Source organism: Cuculus canorus, chromosome 2 (assembly GCF_017976375.1).
Source record: "Cuculus canorus isolate bCucCan1 chromosome 2, bCucCan1.pri, whole genome shotgun sequence".
Taxonomy (NCBI): domain Eukaryota; kingdom Metazoa; phylum Chordata; class Aves; order Cuculiformes; family Cuculidae; genus Cuculus; species Cuculus canorus.
The window spans coordinates 131,003,084-131,020,163 of NC_071402.1; the positions used below are offsets into that span (position 1 = coordinate 131,003,084).

The 17,080-nt window shown below is 35.6% G+C and overlaps 1 protein-coding gene across 5 annotated transcripts in view; it reads left to right on the plus strand.

Annotated features, from left to right (window-relative positions):
* Nucleotides 1–17,080, plus strand: part of ETV1 (ETS variant transcription factor 1) — a 113,894-nt gene that overhangs the window by 52,992 nt on the left and 43,822 nt on the right. For all 5 annotated transcript variants that reach the window (XM_054059231.1, XM_054059233.1, XM_054059230.1 and 2 more), the window contains one exon: nucleotides 6,760–6,813. In XM_054059231.1, coding sequence (XP_053915206.1) covers nucleotides 6,760–6,813 — 54 coding nt within the window. The remainder of the gene's footprint in view (nucleotides 1–6,759; nucleotides 6,814–17,080) is intronic.

The following is a 17,080-nucleotide window of genomic DNA, read 5'->3' on the forward strand; positions in this document are numbered from 1 at the left end:
ATGACCATGAAATTTTAAAACATCTTGACCCTTTTTAAGAAAAGCAGTGGCAGCTGACCAGGTTTCTCCCACGAGTTCGGATCCCCACTGGGGAGTAACCAGGTCAAAAATCTACTTATTAGTTAGGAGAAGAAAGTGAGTTGCATTTCATGACAAACAAAAAAAGCTTGTGGATTTTTTTTGTTTTGCTTTTCCTGTGGTTATCCTTAATACATGACATATTTTAGCCTGGAGATTTTTACAGTTAGTGTCACCTGTGACAAGTTTGTGGCAAACAAGGAAACACAAAATAAATGTATTTTTTTTCCTATTGCAAATGGTGGGAGGCTCACATGTATGAAAGAACTAGTCCAAAATGTAAACAATTCAGTAGCCTCTTTAATATTTTATTACTCCATAATTAACCAGCTGAATAGTACTTAGAGAAAACATACAAATGCATTCCAGTAGCTGCATACTAGATTTTTGTGGAAAGTAGTTTTGCTTCTTACTCTGTGTAATATTAAATACATAAGAAATAGTCTAAATTATTTTGATGTAAAACTTGCTCTGAATAAGGTTCCCTCATGTCAGTTGTTATGCAGGAAAGAAGACAGATTATAACTTTCCTGATGTCAGAAAGTGTGAAGCCTTTAATAATTGTTTCTACCTTCAAACTTGAGAGGAAATAGTTAAAATTGCCTATTGCTAACCGAAGCAAATACTATTCAGATACTATCTTTTGTTTTATATTTAAATAACTTGATGGCAACATTTTGTTATGATAATATTATGAAATTACTTTATTGATTCTGTATATTTGGAATCAGATTGGATTTGGCAGATAGCAGTGGTTCAGTGTCTTGAAAAAAATGATTCAAATATTAATCTACTGTTATCTCATTATGTTAGCTGTTATTCTGGAATAAAAAGAAGGGAGAGAACAAATTCTTAGTGAGAGAAAGTCTCCTTTCCATAGTGAAAGCACTTGGTCTTGAGGGAATAATAGATGAACAAAACCCAGATTTTTATTTAAAATTACTTCTTCAGATACCAGTTTCTTCAACAGCTTTTTAAAGATATGTAAAAGGCATCATAAGCAACAACAAATAATGGGTTTATGTGCTAGATCTGCTTTTTAGACAAATAGATAATACACTTCCCTGATAGTGATAAGCTCAAAAATAAAATATAGTGTTCTTTGGGTGACTTGAAAAAGTAGAAAAAGATTAAGTAAACACTAAGTGGTTTGAAATGCTGGCTACAGGTAACGGGTTCATGCCTCTACTGCAGCTTCGCTGAATGGGGTGGATGGCTACTACAAGCTAGCAGTATTTAAAAGCCAGCTCTTGGTATGTGAAAGTAAGTTATTTCTCTCAAATAATTAATATCCAATTTGGAATGAACTTTAGGAAATAAGTTTCTGTCCTCTGTTCTCCTGTTGTGAAGAAGGTACCATTGTCACAGTGATGCCTAAGCTACTGTTGACTTACAGGTTATTTCTTAAATAAGGAGGTATGAAAATATGTAGTCTGTAGTTCTTAAAGGATTATTTTCTATAAAAGAAAGTACTGGATCTTCAAATATTATTCTAGTTATAGCGGCTTCATTTAAATCAGTGAAGAAGTGTAGCGTCTCACTGTAACTAGCTTTCTTCTGTCAAAAGTTGTAAAATTTACCCAGTGTAAGACAAATGCTATGTAGCCATAATCAGGAACTATCCACATTTTTATAAGAGCAAAAATAGTGAAGAAATGATAATTTAATACCTCTGAGGCTGAAATATATTTAATGAGGGAAGACACTCAAAAAAGCAGTGTGAAGATTTTCATTTTGGAATTTGTAATGCAGAAAAGAGTGGGTTGTTGGTTTGGGTTTTTTTCGCTTCTAGTGATCTGACAGATTTGGCTTTCAGATACTTGTAGTTCTTGATCTTAAATAACTGTGCACAAAAAAAAGGAGAAAATTTGGATTAGACAAAACAGAGGGCGTGGAGAGGGTATTCTTTAAAAAAGAAATCCAAAGAAGTAAACCTACCAGAAGTGCACAAGTCTGAAAGCCTGTGTAGTGATAAACTTTTCACCATTTTTTCTTGTCTGCTGGAAAAGTAGATGCCTTTTACTCAAAATAATAATTTTTGAAGGCATAGCGGGGTTTGATAGCTGTGAGTGATGTAGCAAAATATTAAATGCAAATGTTCCTTTTAAGCTAACTTTTTTTTGTCATTTTTTTTTTGTATAGCAGCAAATGAAGAGCAGATTCTACAAACCCATCTTCATATTCCTAGGGATTATTCACATAAGGAGGAATTTTGAAATCTGGAGCTAGTTCTGAACTGCATTTAAGTTTATTAGTCAGAGCAGCTCACTTTATGTAAAGAGGGTTTGGGGTTGTTTTGACAGCAGATCCAGTGCTTATATAAAATAATATTTTTTACCATCTTGAAATTTGTCACTGTTTTGCCTTCTGAATGCTGCTTTGTTAGAAACAGTTGTTGCAGTGGAAAAAAAAACAAAAACCAACAACGACCAACCAATACATCCCCCCCAGCTCTTTCAGGAATATTTAAAATTTATACAATCCTTCAGATACTCAGAATTGACAATGAATCAAAGAAAACTCAATAGATTCATTATTGTTGAGGCCCAAAGTCTTATTGTAGCTGAAGCCAAACTGCTACTGTTCACATATATTCCCTGTCAATTTCGGTATTTTTCACCACTTTGAATAAATCATCCATATTTTAAAATGAATTGCTCTTAGCTCTAAAAGTGAAGCTTGAGGTCAGAGAACACAGTACCGCAGGAAGTGTACTGCTACCCAAAATAAAGTTTTAAGTGAAGCAAGGAGCTTTGCAGCTTCTTGTTTTTCTGGAAAGTTTCTGGGTTTTAACAGGAACACCTTTCCCTGGAGTGCAGCTGAGCTTTTGGAAGCACTTTGTGACTGGGAGAAGGAAGAGTTAAATTCAAGCCCTTTATACTTCACGTAACTTTTCATTTATTAAATAATGTTCCTCAGCAGGTCTGTGTTGCAGCTTGAGACAAAGCAGTGAAATCAGTGTGTTTATGCCTAAAGTTCAAGTTTACTTTGCTGTAGCTTTCTGGAAGGGTGTGACATGAAAAGCTTGTGGTTGGGGCCACATGGTTCATGCTGGACTGTGTTTTTGTGAATGGAGGCAGAACTCCAGTTCTGACTGCTTGTCTTGAGGAATTGCTTCGGAGATCAGCTGTCTCATTCACTGGCAGAAAGAATGACTCATACATCTTCTGCCTTGTTTGGCTCCAGGTCATTGTTACAGTGGATAGAGCTGGTTTTAATTAAATATTAACTCCTTTTGTCCTGGATGTTTGTTAATGGGGACTTTTTATTTTTGTTTACTTCCAGTGAAAGCAAGCTAACAGGCCCTAATTCTAACCTTTTTTTTCCCCCCCAAATTGTTTTGTGTTTGCAAAATGAGCTGTCAGTTTAGCTTTTCAAAGGCTTTTGAAAGCTTTAAAAACTACAAGCAAGTATTAAGTATTTTTGTGCTGTGGATGTTTGCTTTTGGCAAACTGATTTTAAAAAGGTAGCGAAAGTGTAAAATCTAAGCTGATAACATCCTCAAGATCATCCTTAACATTTCTGTACACTTCCAAGTCCTCTTGAGACTTTATAGCTATAATCAGAAGAAAAAGAAAACTTTCGGTAATAATCTAGACTGAGCTGGATAGTTTATGCTGCAGATGTTGTCTGCTTCAAGAGTCTGAGACTTGATGGCTCTGAATGTGGAATGAACTAATGTAGCTGCTTCTGCTATTAGCAGTAAAAGCCACGTGCTTAATATCCTTCAAAACCTTTTATTAGTCTTTTGGAATATACTTGCCTTCTCAGACCCCCATAATTAAGAAGCTCAGGGAAATGCTCTCATTCAGTTAGATGATCATTTCAGATATGTTTTTCAATTTTTCTCTGAATGGCAAAGTAAAAAAAAAAGTTTTGGATATTTATGCATTGTCTTGCGTTGAGTATATTAACAGAAGACCAATGAAGATTTTATGGCAGCCTTGCTGAACTGCAGTATTTGTGGATAAAAGAAAAGAGGAAATGAATTGCATATCTATAAATACATAAATGTGCAGACAGTTGCAGCACTGCAAGTTAGATTTTCGTTTTGGACATTCAAGTTGAAGTGTCTTTACCTGTCTGTTTAATTTGCTACAAAGTCTGCCTGTAATTATCCAAACGCAAGGTAAAAAAGCCTGTTTTCCCTTTCCGTAATGGGATGGTATATCCTAACGTTTTGCCCTCTCATAGCAAGATGCTGGTGGAAGAAGTCTATTTGTTGGGCTGATGATGGTTGCTTGCATTTCTGCAGTATGATCATGTGTGACTTTCAGTTCTGCTAGGTTAAAAAAATATCAGATCACATGAAGGAATAATATAAATTCTCATTTCCAGCAGTTAGCGGGTCCTTTTAGTTTCTTCATGTAGACTTGTGGGCTCGTTTCTAAGGTACTGATGCTACTAAAATTAGATTCCAATAGGAAATGCATGTTCCTTGGTTGAACATTTTGCATGTTATTTATTTTGTTTATATTTGGCAGGGTTTTAAACAATTCTTAACTTACTGTGTTCCTGTAAAATAAAGTCACAGGCTTTGATCTCTGTCAGATATGCCTTCATAAATTTGGGGTATCTGTGAATGAAGTATATTTTACTTGTTTACTCTGGACCGGGGTAATGACAGTATCTCTAAAGTAGTATACCGGCTTTGCATTACAGTTCAGCCAGGTGTATTTTATTTTTTTCAAACTCTTTGTCTGGGAAAAACCGGACCTTATTTACTGATATATACATAAATTTGTACAATGTATTTCTTCTTGAATAAGTAAAGCTAAACTGATAAATCCTGAATAAAACACCAGTGAAGCAGTGTGGTGCACAGAGTATGCTCTAGGAAGTTATATAAGATTGCTGTCCCAGTTCTGCTGTCACTAAATGTAGCCTTCTGGTTTCAATAGGAGGGGTTTTGTTTTCTTTTAGCCTTTTTTGGATATCCTGGATTCACAAATGAACATATGTATATATATGCAATGTATGTGTATAAAAAGTTAAAGTCATACTACTCTCCTTGCTGCATTTGAAAATGAGAGCTGGCTTATGAAAAATGCGTGGGTTGTGTCTTCTGTAAACAAGAAATTACTTGATACAATTACTTTAACTCTGAAATACTCGCAAACCCTTCAAAAACAATTAGAAACCTGAGAAATCTGTAGGAACTGTTTTTTAAGTAGGAGACCTGGATTTCATAATCTGATTGTTCTGTGACAGTCAAATGTTTGGCTTTTCTGTAAGAGAAAATGCCTAACATTTGCATGCTATGAATTACTTGAAATGTCAGAAATCACAGAGTGTTAGTATCTGGACTCGTATTGTTCCTGAGTTCATTTTTGGTACAAGTCCTGTGGTTGCTCTGGAGAAAAGAGAAATTTAATGCTTGGAAATACTGGGAATATTTGGGTTGGTAAAATGCGTGTTTTATGCAGCTTCAGACTTTGAGGAGCTAACATGTCCTCAGAGGTACTGATTTCTTCTAAAAGGATAAGCTACTGTATTTTTTTTTAATTATTAAAAATTATTTATTTATTTCTATAAATGATCTATAACCAACAGTTACCTCTCAAATCTTCTTGGGTAACCAGATCGTGGCAGATGTTAACTTTTAATTAGGACCATATGAATTATCTGCTTGTCTTTAGGCAAGAACTCTGTAAATTAAAATATTTTCGAATAGATAATTTTATGGAGCTTTGCTGTGATGGTTCTAGTCAGTGTATGTTGAGGACAAGATGACAAAGTTCTGACACGATAAGCTGGATCTCTCTCGGGATGTACCCAGAACCAGTCGTACTCCGATGATGCCACTTCTCGGTGTTATGTTCTGCAGTTATTTGAATGTATTCACCTACAATACATTCAGTGATATTTCAGCTTAAATGGTTTAAATGAGTTTATATCACAGTATTACGTCTTAGATATGCAATGAAAAGGAACTGTGGTACTACAGACGCAAAATTATGTATCAGCAGACCATGAAACAATTGTATTTTATAGCTTAGGTTTGTGATGTAAGTTTTCTAAAAGTGAAGATGATCTTCCGCAAGGTGAATGGATGTTAATAATGATTCTTACTTGAAGTAAATCTATTTTTTGGATGTCTGAAATGTTGTAATTGAACCGGGAGTTCGTGGTCTGATAAAATATTCTTTTTGAGTATTTAAAACAATAACAAAAGTACCCTGGTGCGTTGGCTGACTGCCATGAAAACTGGGAGTTGCTTTTAAGTAAGCTGAAGGTGTAGTAGTTTGGGATTGAAGATACATAAGTGTTAAACACTAGGATTTGGTTTTATGCAGACTTTCCATGCAGCTATTTTGCTGATGAGCACTGATGAGTTTTAACAGTGGCATAGTAGGTCCAGACCTTCATGCAGGGACTGAGGCAGGGCCAGCCCCAGTGTCAGCCTTCACATCCTCTCATCCCCATTGCTCTGTGCCAGGGCTGCTTTGGACTTGCACTGCACCGCGCAGCTTAACCCCAGGGTTTATCTGATAATAAAATGAAGTGCTTGCCTGATTTTCATAGTCAAGAATGAAAACTAAATTCCTAGTCTTAATCTTGGCTGTGCTTCAAATTAAGCACAAGAGTCGTCTTTATTTATGCTTTAATGGCTTCTTTTAATTCTTCCCTTGTTTTTGTTTTTTATTTGTTTATTTTTTGTTTTCATTTTCCTTTCTTCAGCTCAGGTACCTGACAATGACGAGCAGTTTGTGCCAGACTATCAGGCTGAAAGTTGTAAGTATAGTATGAATCATCATTTTCTTAAAAATATGTATTTGTATATTTATATTTGGATCTTCATATTTGTTATTTATTGTGTCATCTGCCATCATGTGATAGCCCCTTTCACCAGTCAGTGACATCAGTGTGTTAAATAGATAAAACAAGCAGCATTTTGACATGCAGCCAAAAGAAGTTGTTTCGTCTGTGGATATAACTTCTAGCAGGGGGCCCTCTCCTGTCATACGCACCCCTCAGCCCCAAGGAAGCAAGAAAAAACTCAGATTATGGAGGTGGAGAGGGTTTCTCTGTCCATTGATTGAGGAGAGGAGCGCGTTGAGCCAGTACAGCTCACATACAGTGGGACATAGGAGGCAGCTCTGCTGAGCAAAAATTGGGCGGCTCAGTAAGTTCTGTGTATAAACAAATAAAAAAAATTCTCCACAGAATCAATCAAATACAGCCAATGCTGAAGCATTTTTAAGTCCTCTTAGCATGTGGCATTTTCTTGCTCAAACAAGATATCCCTTTCAATTAATGGAAGGAAGCAGAAGTTATGTTAAGCTAGATGCTTTTTGTTTGCTACTTTACTTAACGTGCCCAAACTTATGTTTTTTAGCCTGTAGTCCTCAAATCTTGCCTTTGCCTGCTAGAGTGCTGCTGTGCTGTTAAATGCTGGCTCCCCTTTGCTGTACCTGCTATTCTGTGATTTTGGGTGGTTGCAAGGGTGTAGTATAGAAGTGGCATGAGAAGCATTTTCTGTCAAAGTCACAGACTTCTTGGACCTTCTTTATGCATCTTTCTTCAATATGGCAAGGCTTCTTTCCATCATCAGAGGTCTCTTCTGAACAGTGTCTGCTGATTGCAGCAGAGCACATGGTAGCTTTTCTGTTTTGCTAAATAACTTAAATAATTTATCCTATCAGAATGAATTACTGCTGTTCACTAAACCAGATAGCTGTTAATTACAGCATTCATGTACTGAAATGTTAGGATTAAAATTAGAGAGTTTAGAAAGAATTGCATTAAGAAAGTCTTTAATCCAAAAAAACAAATTCACACTTGTTGAGTTTTCTTATAAATCTTTCAGTGGATTTTTTCCAGTTGTTTAGAAACTGTTTTAAGATTTTATTGAGAGTATCCATAACAATATTTTGTAGGGAAAACAAACGAAAAAAAAAAGTCATTTAGTCCCCGGGACTCTGATACTGTACCTGCACAGCAACAATTTATTTTTGGTTTTTTTTCTGTTGGTACATATACCAACTAACAATCACGGTCACTTTCAGACTTTTAAAGTTACTCTTTGTACCAGGTTTGGGTTTTGTTTCTTTTTTTTTTTTTTTTTTTTTTTTTTTTTTTTTTTTTACTTCTGGCTTCAAAGACTTTTTAAAAAAAAATTACATCATAACATGAAAGCCAAAACTATTCTATAAGTTAAAAGTCAGATACGTTATCCTACATATGGAGCTATGTCCAAATATAGTCATGTATGCATACATCCTTTGTTTAAGAGTACAAAGTTCAGTTAAGGCTTCTATTAACCCACAATTATCGTTACACAACAAGTCAATGATTCTTTGAAAATAATTCGTGAACTGTGAATGAAAAGCCCCATTGAAGCTGGTCGCTAATTTTGGTGATAAAGAAATTCTCCTAATATGGCTATTTTATTAATGCTGTTGTATTTCAAAGTTCCTTAGCCACAGCTTATACAGTATTATCAAAGGAACATTTATTTCTTCATTTCAGTTGGTTTCTTTATCTTAAGTAAAGGTCATGAGAGCTTCCTGGAGAGTTACTCTGGCAAAGGTTGTGGAGTTTCAGACATATACTTGGATATAATGTATGTAGCTGTGGGCTCTGCGAAACAGGAACAGAGATCAACATAACCAAAGCCATGGGGAAATTACTGCTGCAGAAGTAGCACAATTGTGACTGTTTTCTCTTGGATCCAAACCTGCCTTCAAACTCTATTATAATGACTTACTATATATAATCTCTAAGTATGTACAGTACTCACCCTGTTACTGGCAGCAGCCTGACAGGAGCACTTGGCTTTTTGTTTTCCTTTTAGTTATTATTTTTAATTTTTTTTTTAAACATGGAAGAGGATGGGCAAGCTTTCATGGTTTCGGTGTTTAATACATTTAATTGAACCAGAAATAGTGAAGGACAGCAGTGTAAAACACTGAAGGAGGTCACAGCCACTTTAGTTCAGAGGCAACCAAACTGTGGTTTGCTGCATGAATTTCATTTGTGGCGCTATATAGAGGTGCCGGTGTGTGTGATTACGGAATATGTAAAGAAAACTGAAGCCTTCCACTGAAAGAGTTACAGTCTCTAGTCCAAGTACAAAAAATAGTGACATTTTATTTCTGGCTTCATTGCTTGAAAAAAGGGCTCTAAACTTGAGGTAGATTTGTGGTCTTACATTGAAGCTTGTAATGCTGAAAGGAGTTATACCAAACTTTGGTAGCAGTAGCAGTTCTGGAAAGCTGAGGTTAAAAGTGTCTTATCTATCACCAAGTTAGTCAATTCTTGGAGCAAAGGCATGGAAGGTAGTAGGGAAACTATGATTACAAGATCGTGTGCTGTCTCTTAGAGCTGAGCAGGATTAAATGACCCTTAAGTGCTTTAGGTTTTGCGTTTATTTCTATAATAATTATTTTAACTAGTGAAACTGCACTGGTATTAGTTACTAAGGGAAACATTTAGTTTAGATTAGATATACAGTCCACTTTATCCACTTAGGGATTTAACTTCAAAGCTAGCCTGGGACCATGTATATTTCAATTATGAGCTTCTATTAAACTTCAGTCAGTTTTTAAAAAACAAACATTCTGTATATTTATAATTAGGTGTGGGCTTTAGATATTATGAGTGAGATCAGCAGGTAGCATAACTTCATGTGATATTATTGACATTACTGGTATTATGTGTATTTTCTACTAAGCTGTGTGTCAAGCTTCCCCTTAGTGCCTTAAACTTCAGTTTACCTGTTTAAAGTTTAATTTATTTTGTTACACCATTATGTCTTCTGGAAAAAAGATCCTTCCTATCGTAATAATTATAGAAATTACTGTACTTCCAAACCTTTCTTTTTTTGTCACACTTATCACAAAGGACCTTTTTGTAGTTTAGCTCACGGTAAGCAGAATGAAGAGTAGATAACAACTAGCCTTTGGGATGAAATTTGAAAAACAAATCACAATTTAGTTTTTTGTAACTTTCTGCTTTCTGCAGTGACTGAACTTTTTGAGTCTAAGGGAAAAAAATGTGCATCAAAAAGATTTTTTTCAGCTTACAATTACATTGGAAAAATATTGCAATTACTAATTAAATATTTAATTTTCTTGCTCTTTCATTTGCATTGTCATATGAAATAAAAATTCCCCAACGAGAGGGAGGAATTACTTTTACAAGCATTTACTTGGAAATTCTGTGTTAGGCAATTGGTTTGCCCCATTCTGAATCTGCTTCCATGATTCAGCTGACCCATGTACTGTATATTCAAGTAACTTCTTAATGATTCTCCTTTAAGTAATTATGTGAAAAATAGTGTAAAGCAAAAACGCAAAATCTGTTTCTTCAAAAAGATAGATTGTTTTTATTTTTAAATCAGCATTCTGTATGCGAAACTTTTTTCAAATTCTTATCTAATTCGTAAGACTCAGTTGCACTGGTTTTTTATCCCTATGAAGTCAGTATTCACGTGTCAAGAAGGGTGACCTGTGTTAACTTTCTCAGATAAGGTTTGCTATTGTTTCAAGTCCATTTTCATATACTGAGGAGGAGCTAGATCCTGAACTGTTTGTAGTCAGTGGCAAGGCTTTCAGATACTGTAGAACAGCAAGAACTGCCCAGTTGGGGAGTAAAAGTGAATAAAGTGTTTAGTTTGCTTGAAGTCAATAATTGTTGAGTTGAAGATTGCTTGCTCCCATTGTTTGGATGTTTTCTATGACAGACATGAGGAAGTAGGTAGGATTTGCTAATGTTTAAAGGATATAGTTGGCAGGGAAAACTTGATATTGTCAATAATACACTGGTTTGTCATTCGACTTTAGTACAGTTGGTTATAAATGGGGATTACCCTGCACCAAACAGATTGCCTGGTGTCTTAATAGCATAATTGTGTTTTGTTTTGTTTTAATAATATGTATTTACTAGTGTCTGTTCTTCTACAGTTTTGTTATTTCTTCTCCTTTTGCCCTAAACTGTAGGTTATCCATTTAAAATTCATTATGAAATGTAGCTTTTTGCTTTTTATTTGTTATTGAATTTCTGCTAATGAGGACTTGTGCTGTGCTTTGCCTTCTTGATCGGTTTCCTTCCTTCTCTTTCATTTTGTTCTTGTATTGTTTCCTTGACCATCACAGCCTCAACTTAACACTGCCAAGGGGTAAATGTTAATGTCACATTACAGCTGTTGACAGTAAATGGGAAGGGATGGCTGCAAAATCCATGCTCCTCCATGTCCGATTAAACTTTAAGATAGGAAAAATACTTTTTTAGTAGCGATTTTGTCGCTGATCTTTCACGACCTTTATTCTTGCTCTTACTTCTGGGTTTTTTTTCCCTTCAGGTTTAGCAAAAGAGCTCTTTCAATGTAGATGCCAGGAGCCTTAAATTATTCAGGGATGTGCTTTTTAGTTGCTCTGGCTTGCAATCTTTAAAAGCCTGTTAAGGAGAGATTCTTTACATAGGCTTCAGGTAGCTGTATTTTTTTGTCATTTTAACTAATGGCTTAGGATATTCCAAATGCAGTTTAAATGAGGAAAAGCTTTAATATTTATTTACATAGTTGCAGCATACAAAATTATGACTTATTTTTTTTTCTTGGAACTGTGAGGTGAAAAATGCTCTGTTTTATTTTCTTTTTCTTTCTGTGACTTAAATTTCAAAAGCAAATTTCAGAAATAGAAGAGCATTTCCTGCTTGCTTTAGTATAGCAAGAGCTGGGGAACAATTGGTAGAGGTTAATTTTCACTTATTTTTCTCAAATTTTGGAGAAAAAAACCCACATGTTTAAAGCAAAGTGGAAAACACCAGAATAATGTAAGTTCTGATGGGCCTACTGAAGTCAAAAGAGATCTGTTTAATAGGTTTGTTTTTATGATGCAGAATAGTTTAATTTTGCAGCTTCTACAAAAACTTCAGTGGACTGAAAAATCAACATTTTTTAATGTGATGATTCACTACATAGGCAGCTGGTAGTCGTGTCTTGGTAGTGCACAATGTCCTAGAAATTGCAGTTGGTAGTGTTTTGGGGTTTTGTGCATGGCAAGTTGCACACACCACTGTGTTTTCACGTCTTTTTTTTACTGATTTATTTTTTTACTGAGATCACCTTTTCTTTAAGTGTAGCTCTGCAAGCGTGGTAACTGCAGCAGACGGTCAACAAGTATTCTACAAGGTGGTGCTAGTTATTCTTGCTGCTTAGCTATTCCTTGGTAGTGCTTTCTGCTGCAGCTGTGTTTTGTTTCTTGCCACTTGTCTTGAAACTACTTCCTTTCATAGGTCAGACGTTGTCAAATACAAAGACATTTACTTATTTATTTTGGTGCATGCTTGACTGTGACGGATTCTTTCTAAAGGGCTGAGAGAGTCGAGGCTCTGTGGTTTGTTCCTGCCTGTAGCTTTGCATGACCTTGGGCATGTTGCTTAACATCTTTGTTTCTCAGTTTGAAGTAGGTACAGAAATGCATGTATCACTCTGCTGTAAGACATACAGCTTTCTTAATGATCACTTATCTGGAGATCTCAAAAGCATTTTACAAAGAGTCCAATGCAATTGCTGTTGTAAGAGCTGGAGAGGTCAGACTAAGGAGTCGATGCTGACCACCTTATCTCCGTTCACAGTTGCCTTACCTCTTTCATTGTGTCCCTGAGCACTTGTTTCCTTTGTTTAAAGCCAGACTGAAACTGTTACCAGCTGTTAACTTTCTTTTTTCTTTGCCTTTTTTTTTTTTTAACATTCTCATTCAAAAGAAGTTAGGAATTGGTGTCTTTGAGAGAACTTTGTGGGCTCCTTTTGTGGTTCATCACGGGCATTAGCCTGTGCTAATATGGATTTTTTTTTTCCTCCTGCTTCCTCTAGAGGATATTTGGAAATATTTAAATCTGCCATAGTCGCGAGCTTTTCCATAATTGCAAGATTTAATTCTTGAAAAAGTTGTACCAAGAGGCAGACTGTCGACTCTAAATGCCTTTAACTTGTGACCTTAATAGTAGAAAATGTGTGGGTTTGCTTTGATTTTAATAAGCAGCTCCTGTTTATTTGCTTTTCTGCTTGTATTTTTATACAAAATTTCCAGCTTTGACAGTGCAAGGGTTTTAAATTCTTCTAGATTGTCGTAGTGGTAGTGGCTCACAGATTGTGTAAATACTGATGGTGGCAATAGCACTATGAAACAATTATAAGACCCCATCAAGCATATAGCTTTGGATTTTTAAAATTTTTAAAGTCAAAGCTATTCCTTTCAGAGTGCCCTGCACACTGTGATGTGAATTTTATTGCTAACAAAAAGGTACCCATGATAATCCCAGTAGAGGCAGCAGCTACATTATACAGATGTGATTTACCTGCACAGGGCCTCTGTGAACCTGATGGTCTCCAGCTTTCTGGGGCATGGAGGAGCCCAAACAGCTGGATAGTGCTGCTCTTGTGGGGTTTTCTTCCCCTGTTTGCCCCCTGGCCTTCCACTGGCATGTCCCTGCTTGGCCAGACAACTTGGTTTCCTTTCCTCAAAGCCCCATCCTCGTTTGCTGTTTTATTGCAGATTAAAGGCTTGGGTTGCATGTGGAGGTTATCAGCTAATGAATAAACTTCAGTCATGCTGTCCTGTGATAAATCTGTCTCATAGATCAAAGATGAAGCATGTAGACCTTTTTTTCTTTCAAATGGTAATTTCTTAAGGCTGTCAGATTACTTCCTAAGGTCTATTTACATGAAGCCAAAAACATTAAACATATTTTATTCAAAGTGTTGAATTTTTAGTTTTGAAAAAAACCTTCTATTTCCTCTCTGAGGACGATTCCCCTCCTCCCTTCTCCTTAAGGACTCTGTGAAGATCCCATCTGTGGAAATACAGGCGAACCTCACGTCGTAACTTGTAGTAGCGGCAGTATCTTCTTAAAACTGCAGTTAATTCTGTTTTAAAACAGATAGCTGTTTAGTTAATTTCGTCAGGAGTGTGTATTTATATTAGAGCATCTGTTCAATTCTAGTTGTATTAAATAAGAATGCAGAAATTAGTTTCAACTGTATTTTCACACAGAAACGAAACAAGGCAGATCGAAGGGTTTTCATGATTCTGATACAAACATGTTATTCTCCTGAAACTGCTTTCCATGCAGTGTTTTTGTGAAATGTGTTTTATATTCCAAGAGCAGCTTAAATAATGATTGAAAATCCATAAGCTCTGGAATGGTGTAAAATAAGGGGGCAATCTGCAAGCTGAGTCCATTCACTTCTACTTATTTCATGTTTCTTTAGGTAAAATATATTTACAGTCTGTATCTTTTTTTTTTTTTGTGTCTTTTTTTCTTCTGCTTGCTGCCTCAGCAACTGAAGACAGAAGTCAGACCCTCCCACTGACTGCCGTCAAGTTTTCAAAGGGTATAGCAGGAAAAAAAAAAAGAGGAGTGAGTGTCCTCAAACCAGCAGTTAAACATTGGAGAGTCTGTGACACATTCATGTCCTGTAAGACCAATATCTCTAGCCCTCTGTAAGCATACAGCCCTTTTTTCAGGTTCTGTATGTCCTTTTGTTTTGGTCCTATACATTTCAGTACTCAGAAGTAGTTACAGTGGAGACATTTGTAAGTTGACAAATATACATAAATGATGATATTGAATATTTTTGTGAATTTTAGAGGTCATCAGTGTTTTTTACTAAACCTAGTCTAAACAAGCAAGTGGAAAACTGATGACTTTTTCAAGGCATGTGGTCCAGTCTTTCCCTGAGAAGGATTCTTTTCGTTTTACTTTTTCTTCATGTTGCCCTTGTCTTCGATGCTTTAGTCCTACCCATTCCTGGATTATTGTTTGACCTTGATGAGGTGAACAGAGAAGTGAACTGTCTTGGTAAAGGATATCTTTAATCTTATGTATCTAAGCTGTGGATTATGCATGTTAGAAAAGAGTGAATCATTAGCAAGTTTTATTTCTGGTTGTCTTTTTTCCTGTGGCTGTTTATGAACTTATTCAGCAAATGTTGTTGCCAGTAAGTTAATGTAGTGAAATATTTTTTAGCAGTGACATTTACTGCCAAGTCCTGCAGTTACTGAATAGGAAGGTTACTGACTGGCCAGGCTTTTGTCTTTAAATTTATATATTATGAGTCGTCACCAAGGACACTTGAAAAATTACGTGTGCAAAATACAATTCCCAGTATGGCTAATTTGATCTTCTTTGCTCAAATGTTGTTTCCTATCTACTTCTAATGTATACCTAAAAAAGATAAACAGTTTAATTTTTTTTAAATTCTCTGCCTTTGTGCTGAAACTGGATTTCCTTATTAAGCCATCCATAAATAAAATTTCGTGTGAGCAAAGCACTAACATAAATGGAGACAGAAGAGACTTTGAAAAGTGTCAGTATTCAGTAAAAAGACAAAAAGTTCCAAGCATTTGGGATTAGAATTTGGGAGCTGGATTTTACAAGTGTAGATATATATACACACAGTGTATACTTAGTGTTTATATATACGTATTCTGTATATATGTGTGTAAATATATATACGCATACATGCATAGAAATAATATAAGCGCAGTGTAATTGTCAGTCCTACTTATTGCTTGCACATGTAAAATAATTATACAACTTCAGGAACAACTGGCTTCAGAAAAATGTGCAGTGCATGTATTGTTAAAGTACGTTGGGTTGTGAGTCTCAGATACAGTAAGAATGCTTTAAGAGTGGCAAAAGCCTTAACATGTATTGTTAAAGTACGTTGGGTTGTGAGTCTCAGATACAGTAAGAATGCTTTAAGAGTGGCAAAAGCCTTAAATGTCTGTGCTGAAAACCAGAGCCTGATTGCAGGTGGTCAAAATTTCACTATCTCCAGAAAGAGCACTTTGCTAAGAGCCTTCGAATATCAGGCTACTTATTTAAGTCCTGACTTTGTTTCCAGACTAACCACTTCTGACAATGGCTTCTTTGTTTTCCTGTTGAATTAGTCATAAAACTTGTGAGCTGAATTTTATTTTGTTGACTTATTTCCATGGCCTGCACCTTTTCCAGTGGAGACTGCAGTTTTTGCAGTGGTTTTAGGTAGTGAACTAAAGATTTAAGATTTCAGTCTTGCTTTAATGAATTATAAACTGGATCTGTTAGATTAACTTCACTGATGAGCATTTATGAAAAATTAACATTGAAGCATGAAGGACCCATGTATTTAGAGTGGTGACAGTCTCATTCTTCCAGTGAAGTAAGCAAAAATCCCATTAGCTTCCCTGAGGTACTGTATACTTGTTTTATGTAAGTATACATTTTTATTGTTAAAGGCAAAGTCTAAATACATAAAATTTTCTCAAAACACATTTTGTTCCTTTTCAGTGCCTGTCATTGAGCATTGCTAAAATCAAAACAAAGTGTTAAGTTTTTTACATTAATTGTTTAATTCATGCTAGAGAGAGCTCTGTGTAGTCCATTTCATGATTTATTGGCTTCTCTTGCTTTTGCATGTTCTTGAGTAGCTAGCTGACAGGTAGGCATGATTATCCTTGAGGACAATCTTTTCTTATGATGCTCTTTTATTATGAGGATATTCCTGTTTTTATAGGGAAGCAAAATGACATACTGGTTATGAATCTCTGAAAGTAGGCTCCTAAGACCGAGCTACTTCAAACTAGAAGCAACCTTCTGACACCAGTTGTTTAGGTTATGAACAAGAAATGGCAGAACCAGAGGTTAAGTCCAGTTTCTTTCACATTTTGTATCTTTTCCCCGTGTACAAATGATCTCATATAAACCTACCTCATGGATAGTGATGCAACTTTGATGTGCTGTAGGTGCAGTGAACTCTGCATCTCTGTTCTTTACTTCAACCTTTTTTTTTAGCCTCACCTGTTATTCTCAAAGGCTTTATGTTAATGCCTGGTCATAGGGAAAAGTTATGGTGGATATATAGAATTAGTATAATCTAGAGATGAACAGTGATTCAAATAATTTAAAATTGATTTTTATCAATACGTAATGCTTTTTGCTTTTATTTCAAAAAAAAAAAAAAAAAAAAGGAAAGGAGTTTTTCCTCTGTCTTACACCAAAGCAAGAGGAA